This window comes from Erpetoichthys calabaricus, chromosome 10 (assembly GCF_900747795.2).
Source record: "Erpetoichthys calabaricus chromosome 10, fErpCal1.3, whole genome shotgun sequence".
Lineage (NCBI taxonomy): Eukaryota > Metazoa > Chordata > Cladistia > Polypteriformes > Polypteridae > Erpetoichthys > Erpetoichthys calabaricus.
The window spans coordinates 157,129,003-157,152,278 of NC_041403.2; the positions used below are offsets into that span (position 1 = coordinate 157,129,003).

The 23,276-nt window shown below is 40.4% G+C and overlaps 1 protein-coding gene across 3 annotated transcripts in view; it reads left to right on the forward strand.

Annotated features, from left to right (window-relative positions):
- Nucleotides 1-23,276, forward strand: part of fnbp1l (formin binding protein 1-like) — a 373,280-nt gene that overhangs the window by 97,195 nt on the left and 252,809 nt on the right. For all 3 annotated transcript variants that reach the window (XR_007935965.1, XM_028812172.2, XM_028812171.2), the window contains exons 6-10: nt 5,219-5,323; nt 5,464-5,592; nt 8,906-9,052; nt 12,292-12,495; nt 20,348-20,457. Coding sequence is in view for 2 of the 3 variants with exons in the window: in XM_028812172.2 (XP_028668005.2) it covers nt 5,219-5,323; nt 5,464-5,592; nt 8,906-9,052; nt 12,292-12,495; nt 20,348-20,457 (695 nt within the window). In the remaining variant the exon portion in view is untranslated. The remainder of the gene's footprint in view (nt 1-5,218; nt 5,324-5,463; nt 5,593-8,905; nt 9,053-12,291; nt 12,496-20,347; nt 20,458-23,276) is intronic.

A 23,276-nucleotide genomic window follows, 5' to 3' on the forward strand; every position in this document is an offset into this window, starting at 1 on the left:
TTGCCTGTAATTAGTAAATTAATATTCTGATCAAGAATATGTCAACAGGTAGCTAGATTTAATAATACACATGTAGGAAAATTGTTCCCTGTTTTTCTCTTCATACATTTAATTAATCTAATCATAATAACACTCTTGTCAGTGATTACACACTGAGAACTTCTGTAATTATATATTGAACTGGTGAAAATGTGGACCTCCGATCCTGCAAAGATCAAGTTTCCAGCTCTAGTAGTTTGCAAGTATAAGCAGATTGCTACGTAGCGAATGCCGGAGCTGTCATTCTTCTTCTTCCTATCATGTAATCAGCTTCTGCAATTTTCTTCACGCCCATCCTCCCAACCTCCTCCAGTATTTGCTGTAAGAAAGACGTGAACCCCTATAACTGCGGAGGTTGCCATTTGTCACATTTTTGCCTCAGACATGCTGCATAATCATAAGCTTTCTATTGAGAGCACTAGTATTTTGCGAGTACTACTAGTAGTTTTATGTACAGTACGCAATCAGCTTCAACATTAAAACCATTTGCCTAATATTGAGTAAATCCTCCTTGTGCCAACAAAACAGCTGTGACCTGTTGAGAACGGGACTTGACAAGACCCCTAAAGGTGTCCTGTGGCATCTGGCACCGAGATAACAGCAGATCCTTTAAGACCTGTTGTGTGCGAGGTGGGACCTCCATGGATTGGACTTATTTTTCCAGCACAGTCCACAGATGGTTGATCAGATTGAGGTCCTGGGAATTTGGAGACCAAGTCAACACCCTGAACTCTTTGTCTTGTTCCTTAAACCATTCCTGAACCTTTTTTTTTTTTTTTTTTTTTTTTTGGCAAAGTGTGTTATCTTACTGATAGAGGCTACTGCCATCAGGAAGTAGCGTTGCCATGAAGCAGTGTACGCGGTCTGCAGCAATCTTTAGGTAGGTGGTACATGTCAAAGTAACATCCTCATGAATGCCAGGTCCCAAGGTTTCCTAGAAGAACACTAGCCAGAGCATCACACTGCCTCTGCCGGCTTTCCTTCTTCCCTTATTGCATCCTGCTGCCATCTCTTCCCCAGGTAAATGACGTACGTGTTCCTGGTTGTCCTAATGATCTAAAAGAAATTGGGATTCATCAGACCAGGACACCTTCTTCGATTGCTCCTTGTCTTGTTCTGACACTCCTTTACCCATTGTAGGCACTTTCAGTGATGGACAGCATGGCTTCTCTGACCACTCTGGGGCTACACAGCAACCTGCAGTGCATTGTGTGCTCTTATACCCTTTTCTCATGGGAAACATTAAGTTTTTCAGCAATTTGTGCTACTATAGCTCTTCTGTGTGATTGGACCAGATGTGCTAGCCTTCACTTGCTATGTGCATAAATGAGCCTTGGGCACACGTGACCCTGTTGCTGGTTCATGGGTTTTCCTTCCTTGGACGACTTTTGGTTGGTAATAACCACTGCGTACTGGGAACACCCCTGTTTTGGAGGTGCTCTGACCTCTCATAATTTGGCCCTTGTCAAAACTGCTTAGATCTCTTACACTTGCACATTTTCCCTGCTTCCAACACATCACCCTCAATAACTGAGTGTTAACTTGCTGGCTGATATATCCCACCCCTTGACAGGTGCCATTGTACCGAGAGAACTAATGTAATTCACTTCACCTGTCAGTGGTTTTAATGTGGTGGATGATCAATGTTAATAGATTACATATTTTTCAGTTATACTGAATCCTTAAATACAGTACATTTGTGTGAGTATACTGTAACACAGAAAGTTTCTATAGAAAGAACACAGAGTGTACTTGAGCTTTTATAAATGTAACACACTTATAATAAAAAAGTAATGAAACATACAGTATATATACTTGATGCTTTATGAAATTCTTGTAGTCTATCAGCTGAGCAAATTTTAGGTGCAAAGGAGTACAGTAACATTTTTAATACTCTGTAATTATCAGATATGCCAGAGTATTGGTGTAATGTTAGCTGGTTTTCATCTGCATTGCTTTTTAAATTAGTTTATGGAAAAATATACAAACATTTTAGAAACCCAAGATACCCCGCTACCCCCATTGTAGCAAAGCTGGAATAGTCACAGTGTTGTGTGCATTCAACAAAAGCCTCCCTTAGATGAGCCTGAAGACGAACCCAAAACAATTCTAAAACTAAAGCATATTAAAATTCATGTTTCCTTCCCAAATGTTGAACAAGAAAGAAAACTTTTTTCTATACCCATTTATATGCTTGTGTGGCTTTGAGGACTGCTCATTTTGTTGATTGTTGGGAAATCTATTAGCTAAGATTTTCCAGTTAAATTTGATATTAATGAAAAGTTTATAAAGCAACACTAGTAACTTGCAGTTACTAGTATGTGTCATACAAAAAGAGTTACAAAAATTAAATGACATACTTTTTGTTTTCATATAATGTGATTTCAAAATCAGCTGTTGTTATTCCAAACTTTAGGGCGAGCTAGAGTTGTTCTCTCAAATGCTTGACCATTGAGTTTACCGTATTGTTTCTAATAAACATCCCTTAATTGCAACATACAGAGGAAGATAATATTAAAAATCTCAGACTGCACTGTGACTAACATATTTTATTAAGTCATGTGTTTATTTAAGGCTGACTAAGTCGAGGCGATTTGTATTTATGGCCAACAGCCCAAGAAAAGCAATAGAATAAAAATGTTATAAAAATTGCCATAACTAGTCACAGTATATATTCCTTTTGTTATGAGACCCTGTGAAATAGTAATACAGTAATCCCTCACTTATCGCGGGAGATAGGTTCCAAGGCCGACCGCGATAACTGCATTTCCGCGAAGTAGGGACACCATATTTATTTAATTATTTAACGTGTATTTGGACGTTTTTAAACCCTCCCTGTATTGTTTACAACCCACCCTTTACTCTATTAATAACAGGGACAACTGCTAAGCATTATGAAATCGGTAGATAAGTTTACACTTACTGTATAGCAAAGTACATGTAGCAGCTTGTAGGCGGTCATGACGTCGTCGACCTTGTTGCAAAGATTCCTAAAGCAGATTCCATCCAGACTACTGCCTTATCACGTCCACTTGCAACTCGTTTTGCGCCCTGGTTAAAGGACACTGCTGCCGTAGATCTTATATGCTTTTCCTCCTTTTTAAATAAAAAGAATCGTGGACTCATTGATGCTGTAATGGTGTAGCTGTTCCCTTCCTTCAACATATCCAAAACGTTTACCTTTTCTGCAATCATTTGCATCTTCTGTTGGTGCTTGGACACGGCCCCTGAAGCAGGAGCACGTTAATGCTAAATGAGTGAGATGAGACTTCCTGGTTAATGCAGCACTCCGTCGCTGAGCCAATCAGCAGCACACAGGAACTTAACTACGTGCTCTGATTGGGTAGCTTCTCAGCCATCCGCCAATAGCATCTCTTGTATGAAATCAACTGAGCAAACCAACTGAGATAGCAAGTACCAGAAGTAAACAGACGCATTGTCCGCAGAAACCCACGAAGCAGCGAAAAATCCGCGTTATATATTTAGATATGCTTACATATAAAATCCGTGAAGTCGTGAATCCGTGAAAAGTGAACCGCGAAGTAGCGAGGGATTACTGTAATAACAAGTTTTCTGACTCTTGGAAAGGCTTTTAAGGTTTGTTTTGATCTGTGCTGCTACTCCTCAACTATTTCTTATGCATTCGGCCCACACCACCTTCCTTATATTGGTGTTTTTCAACTTTATGATCCTGTACCCCAGTTTTTCCTTTTGAAATCGACGACCCACAATTGCAAGCTGCCCCCTCGGTAAAACAAGTGATTGGGGGTCCTACTTGGTGAAACCAGCTCACTTAGAAATGGGGAAACATATAGTGTAGCACTGTCAATCTCTTAGGTGACCTACCTTACTGCCACCAAAGCTGTGACCTAGTGGTTGAGAATTACTGGCTTAGCTGACCTACTTGCAAACAACGACAGCAACCCACAACCGACGGTGCGATGCATTATTTGAGAAATGCTGCCTTACACACACTCTATGTAGTGGAAAATTTTGATTCCCCTGCATTTTGTGTGCATGCGTGCAGCTTTCAACTGTATTACTGAAAGCAGGACTCTGGTACACATTTTTAACATAGTGTGGTCCCCCAAGGGACGTACAGCACCCTCAACCCCGACACAGACAGACAGAACACAGGTTTAGCACACAACACATGATTTACAGAGTTTGCCTTCCACAGCAGACAAGATAAACACCAACACAGTCCCTTCTCTCAGCCAGTCCTTCCGCCACCACTCCTCCTCACGAGCTTTGTCCACTTCCTCCCGACTCTGGCCATTGAGTGGTGGTGACTGGCTCCTTTTATAGGGCACCCAGAAGGAGTCCAGGTGCCCAATCAGCCTCTTCTGGCAGCACTTCCAGGTGTGGCGAAAGTGCTGCCAATTAGGGCCTTGCAAATGCCCAGGCGCCCCCTGGCGGTAGCCACAGGCCCCAGCAGAGTTGAGCTTCCATGCTAATAACCCCTGGCCCCGCTGGAAGCCAAGGGGGCTGCCCTCTTTCGGTCCGGCGGGGAAACAGTCTTGAAAATACTTTCCCCCTCGGTTCTTCCATGGTTGGGGCATCCTGGCCGGATAAGGGCCCTGTCTGTCCTCCACAGTAGAATAAATGTGAGATTTTCTTTAACAAACATGGCAAATGGCCCTTGTGTCACATTAATGTGTAGATTGCAGTTCAAAGTGTCAGTTTTCGGACCTGGCGACGTCTAGTCATTTTTCACAGGGACCAGCATTCAGTCACAGGTATCCAAAGACTGGTGTGTGCTACTTCGTACCGACAGTTAAAGTATGCACACCAGTGACCCACAGAGCCTCAATTGCAATGACCTGTACACTTTGTGACCAACATATACGGCCAGACAGCCAGTCCCAAATGGAGCCATACGTTAGCACTTGATTGTAACTAGTGACAGAAATGGAGCATTTTGATACCTCTTCATGGGGAAAAAAAGGTGGTCAAAAAAAAAAAAAAAAAACTTTAATTATGGGTTGTCGTAGCTTTTGTGAGACTTCAACAATAAATCAGAAGGAGTTCCTTACTACTAAAAGTGAACTTAAAGTGATAAGGTATTGAATTGTTATTTTTGAAAAATGTAAAACTTACAAATGCATAAATATTCAGTTAACTTTTACTGTATTTACTTTTTGTACAGGATACATTATTATCTTTTTTTCTTTTACAGAGTAAGAAAAAATTTGAGAGAGAGTGCAAAGAAGCAGAAAAGGCTCAGCTAAGTTATGAACGATTAGACAATGATATCAATACAACTAAGGCCGATGTGGAGAAGGTATGATGTCAAGTCTGAATAACAATTCATCAAGGAAAACTGTAGTGTGCAAGAATTTTTTCAGTTGTATTTCTTTGCAAGTCGGTCAACGAACTAAAAGAGTGATATTTTTAATTCTCCTTTTCTCTCTCCCTCCTCAGGCAAAGGCTCAGCTTAATCTGCGCACACATATGGCAGATGAAAGTAAAAATGAATATGCAGCTCAATTACAAAACTTCAATGGAGAACAGCATAAACATTTCTACGCTGTAATTCCTCAGATATTTAAGGTTAGTCTTACGCTGTGAATTTTAGCTACAGTAATACCATTTTACGGAAGTGGTTTCAGAAAATGTTTTAAGTGAATTGTTTTCCACATTCTAAGCAGTTGTGATTTGCATAGCAGTCATGTGCAATGGCAATAGAAGTAAATTTAATTTAAATAGAGCTGACTGTGCAGAAAAGCCACCCATATACTGTACAGTGTATGCAATTTTTTTAAGAGTTATTTTGTTCTGTTGGTCAGGATGGACTTTTGAGGTACCTGACAATTATATTTTACTGTCATTTTCTCTGCCTTTGTCAGGATAATCTGCATATTAGGATCGTTGGTGAGCATTTCCATATTGTAGAGCACACTTTGCCCCCCCCCCCCAAAAAAATCTCTGCCTAATCAAATATCCCAACTTATTGTCTTTTTCGAATATTTCTGTATATATTCTCATAATTCTTCAGAAAAATTACAGTAATGTCCAAAACTTATTCTAGTGATATATATTGTTCTCCCAAGCAAATAAACATTTTCTGCTCAGATAACTAGCTTTAAAGTTCTTATTGGGTAACCAGAGAGTATTGTCCAGTATGGTATTTACAGATGTGGAAAACTTTGTTGGTACCCCTATACGAAAAAGAAGAACTTTTCTTCTAAATAACTTGAAACTGTCAAAAAATAATTTGACATTCATCATTATTTATTGCATGTTTAACAAAAATCAGATTTTTCTTTAGACTATTAATTCAGCATTTCCAATAATAAAACAAATGAAAATGGCATGGACAAACCTCATATTTTGTTGCCCAACCTTTAGATGCAATCAGTGCAATCAAGAGATTCCTGGAGCTCTCATGAGACTTCTGCATGTGTCCATAGGTCCATTGGCCCACTCATCCTGACAAAAGTACTCCAGTAGTTACAGGTTTGAAGGGGGGTCTTATCCAAACTGCATGTTTCAGGTCTTTCCGTAGATGTTAGAATTGATTCAAATCAGGGCTCATAGAAGGCCTCTTCAGATAGTCCAGTGTTTTGTTTTTAGTCATTCTTTGGTGCTTTTAGCTATGTGCTTTGGCTCCTTATTCTGTTGGAGGATCCATAACCTTTGATTGAGGCAGAGCTTTCTGACACGACACTACGTTTTGCTCTAGAATGTCTTTTATAGTCTTGGGATTTCATTGTTTCCTGCACAGACTCCAGGCACTCCGTGCCAGACACAGCAAAGTAGCCCCAAAACAGAACCGTGCCTCCTCCATGTTTCACAGTAGTTATGGTGTCCTTTTGTTTGAAAGCTTCATTGTTTTCATCTGTAGACATAGAGCTGATACGACTTGCCAAAAAAGCTCCAGTTCTGTCTCATTTGTCCAAAGGAGTCTCTCGGAAGCATTGTGGCTTGTCAATATACATTTTAGCAACTTCCACTCTGGCTTTTTTGTTTTTCTTTCAAAAGTGGAGTCCTCCTGCATCTTCTTTCATTGAACTCATTTGTCACTCAAAAGGTGACGGATGGTATAATCAGATACTGATGGACCTTGACCATGGAGTTCAGCTTGTGTCTCTTTGGAAGTTGTCCTTAACTTTTTGTCTACCATTCTCACTATCCTTCTGCCAATTCTGGGGTCGATTTTCCTCTTGCGGCCGCATCCTGGGAGGTTGGCTATAGTTCCTTGGACCTTAAACTTCGTCATAATATTTGCAGCTGTTGTCACAGGAACATCAATCTGCTTGGAGGTGGTCTGCCAGCCCTTGCCTTGACTATGCTTGTCTGTAATTTTCTTTCTGATCTGCTTAAGCAACTCTCTCCTTTGCTTTCTCTGATCTGTGTTCAGTGCAGGACACGCAATGATAACTCCTTTTAAATTGGATGAATGGATGATTACACAATTGGAGACGTGATACCAATACTAGAAGAAAGGCTAGTTTGAAAAATCACTCAAATCCAATTATTGATGATCTTCTCTAGGGGTACCAAGAAATGTGTCCAGGCCATTTGAGAATATCTTTGTAGAATAAGCAGTACTTGATCTTTTGTCACACTTGCTTTGCTTTGCTTGACTTGACATGTCAAAGGTATGCTGGTATACTGGGGACGATTGCTTTTCACTGAATCAGTAGCACTTTTTCAATGAGTTGTAAGGTCACCACCAAATTTGTCAATGTCTGTGTATTGTCGAAAACTCAAGAACGCATAAAAAGACATATTTATAGTTCTTATGCGCATAAAGCATGTGAATGGCAGTTCCATAGCCAACTTATAAATAGAATAATTATCTGTGTATTAAAGATTTGTTAAAAAATAATTTTCAAATTAGTGTATGGGCCAGTTATGGTGTTGGGTTATACACTATCTTTTGGCAGAGCTCCATTTGTAATAGTGTTATGCAAGCGTGAAAGCACTTCATTTGTTCTTGTTATGCCAAGTCTAATTATAAAATACTTTGATTTTAAATTCCTTCCTCTAGTGGCTTACTGAATTTTCCATTTTTTTTCTATTTTAATAGAAGAAAACTGTGTGTTGACCATTATACATTAGCATTGCACTTCAGGGATGGTCAGGCTTGGTTAACTTTCTTCTAGAAATGTGAAAGTTCCATAGTTCGATGATGTCTATTTTGGGACGTAAAATCTTTTAGAAGTTGAAAGAGGCACCTGTTTTTCCTGTTTTTTTTTTTTTTTTTTTTTTTAGTTTCAGACTATTATAAAATAATGCAATGTTTCAGTGCTGGTTCTAATTATAGTTAATCTATTCCTCTCTCTGGTTCCATCAACAAAGTAATGTTTACCGTGACAAAAATTCATATTTGGTGTAAGGTAATCTTTGTCTCAACCACGATGCAAATACATGTTTTCTGTTTTTTTCCCATTTTTATTTCTGTTATTTATGTTGTTCATGTGCTTTATTCTTTGTTTTTGATTGTTTATGTGTGTAAGCTGCCTGTGTTATTTTCTATGTGTTTTGTGGGTGATCCCCCAAGAGGTGGAGCGACCTCCTAACCAAGGTGTTTTCCCCATGGTCTGTAGTAAAGATATCACTCTGGAACATCACAAAATTTACATTTATATGGTGATTAGATCATGAATATTCAAAAAGGGCATTTTTAAGTCATGTATGCTTACTGGCAGAAGGTGACAGGGAGTCACTAAAAACTTGTGCCCGGGCACATAATTTTAAATTGTTTTGAAAGTTTTTAAAGGAACTAGGCATAGTACATGACATTTGTACAGTTTCATAAATCAGGTTTTAGAAATCAGATTATTTCCCCTTAAGTCAGCGAAAATATGTTTTCCTAATGAAACTATGAGGATTAACTTTGCTGTGTTTTTATATGCAGAGCCTTCAAGACATGGATGAGAGGAGGACAGTACAGCTGAGTGAGACTTATAAAATGTTTGCTGATGTTGAACGTAAAGTAATTCCAATCGTTTCAAAATGTCTCGAAGGAATGGTTACAGCAGCAAAATCTGTTGATGAGCGAAAAGTAAGTATTGGGTGTGCAGTATGCCTCTTAATTGCTTTGAAACATCCTGAATATCAGGTTAGGGCCTTATGGTTTTTCAGAAAATGCTTGCAACAGATTGCTTCAAGCATATTCTTACAGCACTATTTATTCAACTAATCACATGCCTTAGTCTAAGTTTATAACTCTCAGATGGTTAGTACCTGACCTTTTCTTGGAGTTCATTTACACTTTCTTTTTTAGTGTGAAGTTAGCTAACATTCTACTTTAAAGTTAATATTTAAACAAAAATCAAATAATTATTACTTTTACTATTTTGGCAATTCCTTTTACTTAAAGCAGCTTACAAATTCAAGAGACATTGTTTGCTTTGTGTTTTTTTACAGTTAGAGCAGGTTTGAGCTCAGTTATGAATGATATTGTTGTAATAAACATAATAGTCATGACAATTATTAACATACACTGTGTAAATGAATCATGGCAGGCTATGTGACTTCTACGTTTGGGTTGATCTGACAGCCATCTGGTGTAAAGTCCACTGCCCCAGCTGCTACATCACACTGAGTCACAATGATTAGCTAAATGGCCAACATCCCATCATTATTGTATCATTGTGTAATTTTTAAGATACACATTTACTACTCGGAAGATGTTTCATTCTGTACTGTTGCGTCAGTGTTGGGTTTAATGAGTCAGAGATGGTGGATTGGATGTGATGGAGTGTTTATTATTACGGATATACCATTATAATGATTACTCCTAACACTGTTAATACTACACAGGCAGTGATCTATAGAATCCACTGTATGAACTGACAACATAATACACTGCCCAAAAAATATTAAAGGAACACATAAGTCACACGTGTTCTCAATGAACAAAATATTCAACTGGAAAATGTTTATACTATAAATTTTTTACTCTGTAGTTCCTTGAGAACAAAATGACGTAACAACAGTCAATGGGAACCAAAATCACCAACCCACTGAGGGCTGATTCAACATCACACAGAAAATCAAAGTCAAAAATTGAAATCACAGGTTGATCCAACTTGCATGAATTTCATCATGGCAACTCATAATATGACTCAGTAGTGTGTTTGGCCCCCATGTGCCTGAATGCACTCTCAACAATGTCTGGGCCTGCTCCTGATGAGACAGCGAATGGTGTCCTTGGGGATCTCCTCCCAGATCTGGATCAGGGCATCAGTCAGTTCCTGGACAGTCTGTGGTGCTACTTGGTGGCATTAGATGCACTGATACATAATATCCCAGAGAGTCTTAGTTGGATTCGGGTGCCAGTCAATGGCATCAATACTTTTGTCATCCAGGAAGCATCTACACCAGTGGTATCAAACTAGAATCCTGGAGGGCCACAGTGGCTGCAGGTTTTCATTCTAACCCTTTTCTTAATTGATGACCAGCAGAAGTGTACAACAGATAAGAATGGAGCAGGCTCATCACATCACTTCTGAAATAAAGAAGATATTTTTCCTTATTCTGCACAGTTTACTAGAAGGCTGCTGCTACTTTATGTGTAAATGTAATGTAATTTCTCTTATTAAGAAAACCCTTTTGCATAAGCCTCTTCCATTTCACCAGAGGCAGTTGGCAGTGTTCTCCCATAAAGTAAGTCATGTAGTAACAGTGCGCATCTCACTCCAGCTATTCATGACATGCTCCGATAAAATTGGTTGGAATTTGTTTTTAGTCGTAGGTGCAGGCTTTTGTGCATGGAAGCTGACAACAAATAAATGCTCATCTGAAAGTACAGGATTCTCATGGGCGAGGCCCCGCGTTATGATGTATTACTGTCTTAATAATGAAGCAATCCAAATGAAATAAAGATCACGGTATTCCTGGAAAAATTCACGAACAAGTGTGGCATGGTGCACTCTTTGGCTTACTTGTGAATGAACTGGATGACCATGAGATCAGTGAAGGTTATTTACAGCAAGATGGGGGCAGCCTGTCACACGTCAGCTCACAGCATGGCACAAATTAAATCGTTTTTGGCAATCGGGTCATTTCAAAGGGACTTTGGCCATCTTGTTTCCCGGACCTGTTCTTTCCGGATTTCTTCTTTTGGGGTGCGCAGAAAGGAGAAGTGTATAAGAACAAGCCCCATACACTGGAAACATTGAACAGGAAATTGCTGTCATCACCCCTACAATGCTTGCGGATACCTGTGCTAATGTGGAGCGCTATGTTGATCTGTTTGCAAGAAGAAGGTGACCATTTTCAACCCCTGAATGTAATTGGATCGTTTACACTTCTAACAGGGTATGCACTGTATTTTGTTTCTGTCACTTCATTATTATGTGAGTAACATATCATAACTATGGTCCCTGCACATTAGAATCTCCCTGTTTAATGCATATAATGCAGCGACAAGGAATAAAGAGTGTGAATGTTTTTCATTCTGCGAACAGAAGAGAGGCTCATCTGTCTGATATCTCGTATTTTACCCACCATGACAAAATGGAAAGAAAATAGAAAAGGGCCAGATTACAGCTGAACTCTGCATACCATTTAACCTTCATCACAACACAGGCTTTTTCAGGCAGCACACTATTGGTTGTCAAGGGGTGAAAACAACTGCGCTGGAAGGTCAGCATTCAGTGGACAAATCTGACATACCTCACCACTAGAAGTCACATAATGTGACATCAGCTTAAACAGCCATCTGCCAATGTAACTGCTTACTTGTGACTCGACTTGTTTGCATGACTTTGTGTACCACCAGATCCATTCGGAGTTGTGTGCTTATGACAACACAAAATATTGAAAGTGCTGATAAAGTCTGTACTATACTGTACAGGATTAATGACACATGCTACATGTTTATCAATGTGAAAACTAATGTGCTTCATTCTTAAGAAATTGGAAGTCACTACAAAGAAAGTAATTACAATTCGGTTGAAAAGAATCTTTTACATTTTATTATCATGTTTGCATCTGGAAAAATTGATGTAATTTGAAACCGCCACATTCCAAGACTCGTCTATATGTAACTATTACAAATGCCCCCTACATGTGAAGTCTGCCACCAGCCTTTCTTCCTAAGAAATGTATTTTGTTACTTACTTGGTAGACCAAACTTGATCAGCTGTAGAACTGTAATGTTAATTGTTTCGTACAGCACTTTTAACAGTTTTCAGTATTCAAATGGAATTAAACAATATTATAAGTATTGCTTGCTTTTTTCACTTCAGGTTTTGTTTTCTTTCCCTTTTTCCCATACCTTTTATTTTACACCAGGATTCCGTGATAGTAATAGAAACTTTTAAGTCTGGTTTTGAGCCTCCTGGAGATTTCCCATTTGAGGATTACAGTCAGAATATTTATCGGACTGGATCTGATGGAACAATTAGCACTCCTAAGACTGAACCTGCAAGATCTGATCCAAAACCAACTATTAGCAAAGCAAAAGGAAAGTTATGGCTATTTGGAAAAAAACCCAAGGTAAGGAATCTCCACAATTGCAACTGTATATTTGGGATACTTTTGAAATGCATTGTCACTCAGAAATGAAAACATTTTCATTCCTATTAAAGAACAGGACTTCCCTTAATCTGCCTCAATAAAAGGAAAATTGTCTGTATGTGTGTCTACCCACCCGTTTGCAATGTTTCTGTCATTGCAAAAAAGGGGATGTCACAAACATATTAGTGATAAGATGCAATGCATTTGTCATTCCAACAGACGGCACATCACAAACATTAGCACTTCTTTGACGAATCTCATACCAAATGGCATACATAAGAGACATGTGCATTGCACACTGGCACACTGCAAACATTAATGCTGAGGTCTACGTTGATTACTTAGATTTCAGCTTGTCTTAGACGGGTAGCACAGCTAGTAAAAGGATAAGTGTCTGTATGTCCATCCGGTTGCTATGTCTTGGTTATTGTAGGGTGCCAGAAGGGATCCTATTCCATTGGGCTCTTGAGCAAGGCGCTTAACCCGAAAATTGCTTTAGAGGCGCTGTACAGTGGCTGACCCTGCACTCTGACCTCCATAAGTCATGCGAAACCACAGTTTTACCTTGGGCAATCTTCTTCTTCTTTCGGCTGCTCCCATTAGGAGTTGCCACAGCGGATCATCTTCTTCCATATCTTTCTGTCCTCTGCACCTTGCTCTGTTACACCCATCACCTGCATGTCTTCTCTCACCACATCCATAAACCTTTGCTTCGGCCTTCCTCTTTTCCTCTTCCCTGGCAGCTCTATTCTTAGCATCCTTCTCCCAATATACCCAGCATCTCTCCTCTGCACATGTCCAAACCAACGCAATCTCACCTCTCTGACTTTGTCTCCCAACCGTCCAACTTCAGCTGACCCTCTAAAGTACTCATTTCTAATCCTGTCCAACCTCGTCACACCCAGTGCAAATCTTAGAATCTTTAACTCTGCTACCTCCAGCTCTGTCTCCTGCTTTCTGGTCAGTGCCACCATCTCCAACCCATATAGATAGATAGATAGATAGATAGATACTTTATTAATCCCGATGGGAAATTCACATTCTTCAGCAGCAGCATACTGATACAATAAATAATATTAAATTAAAGAATGATAATAATACAGGTGAAAAAAACAGACAATAACTATGTATAATGTTAAATATTAACGTTTACCCCCCCTGGTGGAATTAAAGAGTCGCATAGTTTGGGGGAGGAACGATCTCCTCAATCTGTCTGTGGAGCAGGACAGTGACAGCAGTCTGTCGCTGAAGCTGCTCTTCTGTCTGGAGATGACATTATTTAGTGGATGCAGTGGATTCTCCATAATTGATAGGAGCCTGCTGAGCGCCCTTCGCTCTGCCACAGATGTTAAACTGTCCAGCTCCATGCCAACAATAGAGCCTGCCTTCCTCACCAGTTTGTCCAGGCGTGAGGCGTCTTTCCTCTTAATGCTGCCTCCCCAGCACACCACTGCGTAGAAGAGGGCGCTCGCCACAACTGTTTGATAGAACATCTGCAGCATCTTATTGCAGATGTTGAAGGAAGCCAGCCTTCTAAGGAAGTATAACCAGCTTTGTCCTTTCTTGCACAGCGCATCAGTATTGGCAGTCCAGTCTAATTTATCATCCAGCTGCACTCCCAGATATTTATAGGTCTACACCATCTGCACACAGTCACCTTTGATGATCACTGGGTCTATGAGGGGTCCGGGCCTCCTAAAATCCACCACCAGCTCCTTGGTTTTGTTGGTGTTCAGGTGTAGGTGGTTTGAGTCGGACCATTTAACAAAGTCATTGATTAGGTCCCTATACTCCTCCTCCAGCCCATTCCTGATACAGCCCACGATAGCAGTGTCATCAGCGAACTTTTGCACATGGCAGGACTCCGAGTTGTATTGGAAGTCCGATGTATATAGGCTGAACAGGACCGGAGAAAGTACAGTCCCTTGTGGCGCTCCTGTGTTGCTGACCACAATGTCAGACGTGCAGTTCCCAAGACGCACATACTGAGGTCTGTCTTTAAGATAGTCCACGATCCATGCCACTAGGTTTGAATCTAATCCCATCTCTGTCAGCTTGTCCCTAAGGAGCAGAGGTTGGATTGTGTTGAAGGCGCTAGAGAAGTCTAGAAACATAATTCTTACAGCACCACTGCCTCTGTCCAAGTGAGAGAGGGATCGGTGTAGCATATAGATGATGGCATCTTCCGCTCCCACCTTCTCCTGATATGCAAACTGCAGAGGGTCAAGGGCGTGTTGAACCTGTGGCCTAAGGTGGTGAAGCAGCAGCCTCTCCATGGTCTTCATCACATGTGATGTCAGAGCAACAGGCCGAAAGTCATTCAGCTCACTAGGACGTGATACCTTTGGGACTGGGGTGATACAAGATGTTTTCCAAAGCCTCGGGACTCTCCCCTGTTCCAGGCTCAGGTTGAAGATGCGCTGTAGAGGACCCCCCAGCTCCGATGCACAGACCTTCAGCAGTCGTGGCGATACTCCATCTGGACCCGCTGCTTTGCTGGCACGAAGTCTCCTCAGCTCTCTGCTCACTTGCGCTGTTGTTATTATGGGTGGGGATGTTTTTCCTATGCTGGTATCAGCAGAAGGATGTGTGGAGGGTGCAGTACTCCGAAGTGAGAGTGAGAGTGGGTTAGGGTGGTCAAACCTGTTAAAAAAGTTGTTCATTTGGTTTGCTCTCTTCACGTCTCTCTCAATGGTGGTACCCCGCTTCGAGCTGCAGCCAGTGATGATCTTCATCCCATCCCACACTTCCTTCATGCTGTTATTCTGCAACTTCTGCTCCAGCTTTCTCCTGTACTGCTCCTTCGCCGCCCTGAGTTGGACTCGGAGTTCCTTCTGCACGCGCTTGAGCTCATGCTGATCACCATCTTTAAAAGCCCTTTTCTTCTGATTCAAAAGGCCCTTGATGTCACTTGTAATCCATGGCTTGTTGTTAGCATAGCAGCGTACTGTTCTTACTGGAACTACAATGTCCATACAGAAGTTGATGTAGTCAGTAGTGCAGTCAACAACTTCCTCAATGTTCTCATTATGAGATCCCTGCAGGATATCCCAGTCTGTAGTTCCAAAAAGTTCTCTCAGAGTATTCTCAGCCTCCAGGGTCCACTTCCTGAATGATCGTGTGGTTGTAGGTAGGACTCTAACTTTTGGTTTATAGTGAGGCTGAAGCTGAACCAGGTTATGATCTCCTTTCCCAAGTGCAGGCAGCGGGGTGGCGCTGTATGCGTCTTTAACGTTTGCATACAGTAAATCAATAGTCTTATTTCCCCGGGTGTTACAGTCCACATACTGGGAGAATGCAGGCAATGTTTTGTCCAGCGTCACATGGTTAAAGTCTCCAGCGATTAGCACAAGCGCCTCAGGGTGCTGCTTTTGTAACTTAGCAACAGCGGAATGGATGATGTCACTCGCTGACTCCACGTCTGCCCGAGGAGGAATGTATACAATAACAACAATGACATGTCCAAACTCTCTGGGCAAATAGTAGGGACGTAAACTTACGGCCAACAGTTCGATATCCCTGCAGCAAGTGGAGATTTTGACGTTAACATGTCCAGAGTGACACCACCGTGTATTAACATAGAGAGCGAGTCCTCCTCCTTTGTGCTTACCACAGGTACTTGCATCTCTGTCCGCTCTAACTGTGCTAAACCCGGATAGCTCCACGTTGGCATCTGGGATGGTGTTATTTAGCCACGTTTCGCAGAAACACAACAAACTGCATTCTCTGTAGGTCCTTACATTTTTCACCAGCGCAGCCAGTTCGTCGATCTTATTTGAGATTGAGTTTACATTCCCCAGAATCACAGAAGGCACCGAAGGCTTGAAACGCCACTTTCTCGCAAGCCGCTTCTTTTTTAGCTTAGTGCCGGCTCTGCTGCCACGATACCGCCTTCTTACCTCGTCGGGTAAATATGGAACCACACCGGCACTGGCATTTGTTCTCAGCGCCCGAAGTTGAGTACTTGAATAGGCGAGTCTCGGTGTGTTAAAATCCATGCCCACGTTGTAAAAGTAAGTGTGTCCAGGGAAGGAATCCACATAAAATAAAGTGGTAGGAGTGATCAATAAATAAAAATAGAAAAATAAAAGTAGAAAAGTACACATACATATACAGTCATACACGGAGCTGCTGAAAAGGCTGCCACTCACGGCGGCGCCGGATGCATGACTTTTGACATATAACATAGCTGGTCTCACTACCGTCCTGTAGACCTTTCCTTTCACTCTTGCTGATACCTGTCTGTCACAAATTACTCCTGACACTCTTCTTCACCCATGTCCTCACAGGTGGCGCAGTGATAGTGCTACTGCTTTGCAGTAAGGAGACTGTGGAAGATTGTGGGTTCGCTTCCCAGTTCCTCCCTGTGTGGATAGCTCTTTGAGTACTGAGAAAAGCGCTATATAAATGTAATGAATTATTATTATTATTATTCCACCTTGCCTGCACTCTTTTTCACCTCTCTTCCACAATCTCCATTACTCTGTACTGTTGATCCCAACTATTTAAACTCATCCACCTTCGCCAACTCTACTCCCATCATCCTCACTATTCCACTGACCTCCCTCTCATTTACACACATGTATTCTGTCTTGTTCCTACTGACCTTCACTCCTCTCCTCTCTAGAGCATAAACTCCACCTCTCCAGGGTCTCCTCAACCTGCTCCCTACTATTGCTACGGATCACAATATCATCAGCAAACATCATAGTCCACGGGGACTCCTGTCTAATCTCATCTGTCAACCAGTCCATCACCATTGCAAATAAGAAAGGGCTCAGAGCTGATCCCTGATATAATCCCACCTCCAACTTGAATGCATCCGTCACTCCTACCGCAGACCTCACCACTGTCACACTTCTCTCGTACATATCCTGTGCAACTCTTACTACTTCTCTGCCACTCTCGACTTCCTCATACAATACAACTGCTCCTCTCAAGGCACCCTGTCATATGCTTTCACTAGGTCCACAAAGACGCAATGCAACTCCTTCTGGCCTTCTCTAAACTTCTCCATCAACATCCTCAGAACAAACATCACATCTGTGGTGCTCTTTCTTGGCATGAAACCATACTGCTGCTCACTAATCATCACCTAACTTCTTAACTGAGCTTCCACTACTCTTTCCCATAACGTCATGCTGTGGCTCATCAATTTTATTCCCCTGTAGTTAATGCAGTTCTGCACACCCCCCTTAAATATCGGCACCAGTACACTTCTTCTCCACTCCTCAGGCATCCTCTCACTTTCCAAGATTCCATTAAACAATCTGGTTAAAAACTCCACTGCCTTCTCTCCTAAACACCTCCATGCTTCCATAAGTATGTCATCTGGAGCAACGGCCGTTCCATTTTTCATCCTCTTCATAGCTGTTCTTACTTCCTCCTTGCTAATCCGTTGCACTTCCTGATTCACTATCTCCACATCATCCAACCTCTTCTGTTTCTCATTCTCTTCATTCATCAGCCTCTCAAAGTACTCTTTCCATCTGCTCAACACACTCTCCTCGCTTGTGAGTACGTTTCCATCTTTATCCTTTAGATAGATAGATAGATAGATAGATACTTTATTAATCCCAATGGGAAATTCTTTATCACCCTAACCTGCTGCACATCTTTCCCAGCTTGGTCCTTCTGTCTAGCCCACTGGTCCTTTTCTCCCACCTTAGTGTCCAACCTCTCATACAACTCATCATAGGCCTTCGCCACCTCTCTCTTCACCTTGCGCCTTATCTCCTTGTACTCTTGTCTACTTTCTGCATCTGTCTGACTATCCCACTTCTTCTTTGCCATCCTCTTCCTCTGTATACTCTCCTGTATTTCCTCATTCCACCACCAGGTTTCCTTTTCTTCCTTCCTCTTTCCAGATGTCACACCAAGCATCCTTCTTGCTGTCACCCTTACTAAATCTGCTGTAGTTTCCCAGCTGCCTGGTAACTCTTCACTGCCACCCTGTGCCTGTCTCACCTCCTCCCTAAACTCAACCTTGCCCTCTTCCTTTTTCAACTTCTACCATTTGATCCTTGGTTCTGTCCTCACTCTCTTCCTCTTCTTGATCTCCAACGTCATCCTACAGACTACCATCCTATGCTGCTTAACTACACTTGCCCCTGCCACCACTTTGCAGTCTTCAATCTCCTTCAGATCAACTCTTCTGAACAGGATGTAATCTACCTGTGTGCATCTTCCTCCATTCTTGTACGTAACCCAATGTTCCTCCTTCTTCTTAAAATACGTATTCACCACAGCCATGTCCATCCTTTTGACAAAATCCACTATCCTCTGACCTTCTTCATTCCTCTCCTTGACACCATACCTACCTATCACCTCCTTGTCTCCACTGTTCCCTTCACCAACATGCCCATTGAAATCCGCTCCAATCACCACTTTCTGTCCCATGGGTACACTGTCTAGTTGGAGGTAATGTATATGTTTCTGTAGATTGGCAGAATTACCACATCAACAAGGCTACTGTGTAAGCCAATTCCACCTCCTATAGAGAGATAATATAAATAAATGTAAAATAAATATGAAACCTTAAAAAATAGGACCAAAAATAGCCGCACTGTTTACTGGATGTAGAAGTAATTAGCACATACTACAGGAGAATTCAAAATCTCTCGATAGCAAAGCCTTCTTGTCTTCTACATTACGTATGAATGAGTACTTCAGGTAGCAAGACATTGCCTTCATTGATGTTTGTGCCTTTTTCATGCATGTTGTTAACAACTTGAAGCAAAAATATAGAACTACTAAGGAGGCAAGTTCCTCTGGCCCCTTTGGCGCCCAACCCCCAGTTTCGGACAGAATATTAGTAAAATTTGTAAATGTACAAAAGAAAAAATAATTATTATTTAATGGAATAAAAATCATGAAATGAGAATAAAATATTTATTGTCTTACCGATTGGAGTATTCCAGTTAAACTGAGGTCCACTATGCTCAATGCACGACTTTCTTGATATTTTAGTTTATAATTTAAAAACTGAATAACAATCTGAAAATCTAACAACATCACATTAAATTTTGATAAATTCTGAAAAGAATGATACCAAACATATATATGTAGGTTTTAAACTAAGCCCGATTTAAAGCGTGACAAAAAAAGTGACATAAAAAGTCACATAAAATCATTGCACTTTTAGGCTTAGGATTTTATTTATAGAGAGTAGATTTATAATGCTATGTGTTCGGTTGTGGAATGGCAGGGTACCTATTTCCTCCCTGCAAATCTGAGCCATACTGAGGCAACCCTGTAAACCACCAAAATAAACTCCTAGCAGTATGGCATCCCAGTTAGAGGCTTGTAGGTATCCTCACACACACACACTTGGGGCCACGAGAATAGCAGAATAACCTCCCTTGATTGAGTTGTCAGGTTCCAGGGTTCCAGTGTTTCAAAAAGGTTCTGAATTATCCAAGGTGAACCTGTAAGTGTTCAACGTTTCTTGTAAAAACTTTGCCATGAATACCGAACTGAGGGTATAAATACTGTACTTTTCATGAACCTGGAAGTCCACATCTGGATAGACTTCAGGCACTTTCCAGAGGGAAGGAGGATGAATTAGCAATGTAGGGTGGTTGGGGTCCTGCCTGATAATGTTCACTTTCCTGAGAAAGCGAGTGGTGTAAATGTCATGGATTGCAGCGAGCTGCGTGCCTGTGATCTGCTCTGTTGTTTTCACCACACGTTGCAGAGTGGCTGCCATACCTGGATGTGATGCATGTGTATGGTATATTCATAAATATTTGCCAACAATTTACTAAAGTAAAGGATTTTGAACATGTGCATTTTTGCTGTTATGCTGTAATTTGTTTTTTGTATTGGTTAGGGTCCTGCACTCGAAGACTTTAGCCATTTACCACCTGAGCAAAGGCGGAAGAAGCTTCAGCAAAGAATTGACGATCTTAACCGAGAATTACAAAAGGAGGCTGATCAGCGGTAAGATACTAAATGTTGTTGCAAAGAAGATTTTGTATTTTATTTCCTATATTTTCATTTGCACATACTGTATTTAGTTGAATTAAAACTGCATTACTATTGATATTGAAATTCTGAGTTAACAGAAATGGGACTTCATCTTTTTTAACATATGGGTCATTTGTATTCAAGGGTATTATAATATAAAATAATAAAAAAAAAATAAAGTTAAAATTAAAATGTATTAAAATTAATAAGTTAAAAGCATATTAATCATATTAATAAATAAAAATGTATTAGTAATAATAATTAATAAAATAAATATTAATTACAAATTTTTCATATAAAAAGCTTATAATGTAAAATAATATAGTAACATTTGTATATTAATATAAAATAATATTTGTATTGTATTAATAATCTGAACATAGGCATATAGTGCACACCATAATGTTTGGGACAAAGACACATTTTTCCTTGATTTACCCTTGTGCACCACAATTTAAAATTACAAATCAATCAATTCAGACATCATGATTAAAGTGCGCATTGCAGACTTTTATTTAAGGGGGTATGTATATATTTCAGTCATACCATGTAGAAATGACAACACTTTCAATACATAGCCCCCCTATTTCAGAGCACCATAATGTTTGGGACAATTGGCATCCCGGTGTTTGTGATTCTTCAGGTGAGTTTCATGGCATCATAAGATACCTTGGCTTGCTTCTACCGTTTGCAGTTTGTAGTTGCTATTATTCAACATGAGGACAACAGCTGTACCAATGAAAGCCAAAGAAGCCATTATGAAGCTGAAAAATGTGAATGAAACTATTGGAGACCTCAATAAAACCTTAGGATGACAGAAATCAAATGTCTGGAATATCATCAAAAAGAAAGAATACACGTAATCACAAAGGGGCTGGTAGGCCAAGGAAGACTTCCACTGTTGATGTCGAAAGAGTTCTCACTGTGGTAACGAAAAAGCCCCAAATACCTGTCCGACAGACCAGAAACAGTCTTCAGTAGGCAGATGTGAATGTGTAAGAGACGACTATCAGCAGAAGACTTAATGAGCAGAAATACAGACGCCACACTGCAAGATGTAAAACACTAGTTAGCCACAAAAACGAAATGGCCAGATTATAATTTGAGAAAAAAGTACTTGAAAAGACCCTGTAGAATTCTGGGAAAATGTCTTGTGGACAGATGAGACAAAGATGAACCTCCATCAGACTGATGGTAAGAGCAAAGCGTAGAGACAAAAAGGAACAGTCCAAGATCCAAAGCAGACCAACTCATGGTGGTGGGTGTGTTGTGGCCTGGGCATATATGGCTGTCACAGGTCCTGACACACTTATCTACATTGATAATGGAACCACTGATGGCAGTGGCATAATGAATTCTGAATTGTATATAGACATCTGATCTGCTCAAATTTCAGTAAATGCCTCCATACTCATTGGACAGCGCTTCATCCTACAACAAGGTAATGATGTAAACATACTGCTGAAGCAACACAGGAATTTTTCAAAACTAAAAAATGTAAAATTCTTAAATGGCCATGCCAGTCACCAGATTGCGCAGGCCTTCCATATTCTAAAGAGAAAACTGAACGGGACAAGCCCTCGAAACTAATAAGAGCTGATGATGGCTGCATTAGAAGCTTGGTGATGTCTATGAATCACAGACTTCAAGCAGTCATTGCATGTGAGGGATATCCCAAATATGACAACGGCTTTAACAGACCTGCCATTGCTGTGTCACAAACATTATAGTGCCCTGAAATGGGGGCCCATGTAGAAAAAGTGTTGCCCTTTCTACATAGTGTGACTGAAATGTCTGCATATCCCCTTAAGTGAAAGTCTGCAATGTGCCCGTTAATCATGTCTGAATTTTTGATTTGTAATTTTAAATTGTTGAGCAGTGAGGTAAATGAAGGAAAAATGTGTCTTTGTGCCAATCATTATGGAGGGCACTGTATGTACATTATTTTTATACCTATACATTTTTTCCTAACAAAGTTTGTCTATTATGCTGTTAACAGTGTATCAAAAATGTTTTTTTATTTCATTTTTTAAACGTGCCTTTTTGTTTTTTAAATGTAAACTACAGATGTTATTACTTAATTTTGTACTAAACTAAAATAATTGCGGAAAAAAAATAATCAAAAGAGCTGATACTTGATTTGCAATAGGAGGCGGCAGGTTTCATGTACACATAATGTAATTTGAACTTTGATATGGAATGAGCACTTATGACATGTATGGAGGGTAATTTGTGAAGAATCTCTTTGCACAAGCAGAAGATATTTAAACTGGAGTTTCACAATTGGTTTTGGTACAGTGAATTCAGAAAGTATTCAGACCCCTCCTCTTTCTACACACATTATTGCATTGTAGATTTAATTTTAATATGATAAATTTGCCATCAATTTACAATTAGTAACCTGCAATGTCAAATTGAAAACGTTTTCAAAAAGTTTTGCAAAATTATTAAAAATCAAAAACTGAAATCTTTCATTTATAAAAGTATTCAGTTTTTCCTGTCGTACTCCAAATTATGGTCAGGGGCACCCTGTTTGCTTTAATCCTCCTTGAGATGTATCTGGAAATTGTTTGTATTCTTCCTGTGGCAAATTGGACATCGTTTAGAAGTGCATACAATAACCCATGCCTATAAGGTCTCACAATTCTTACTGCACATTAAAGCAAAAACCAAGCCATGATTTCCAAAGAACTCTTTGCAGACCACCATGATCAAACTATATTAAGGCACAGATCAGATTGAGGATGAAACCATTTCTAAAGCTTTGAGAGTTCCAAAGAGCGCAGTGGCCT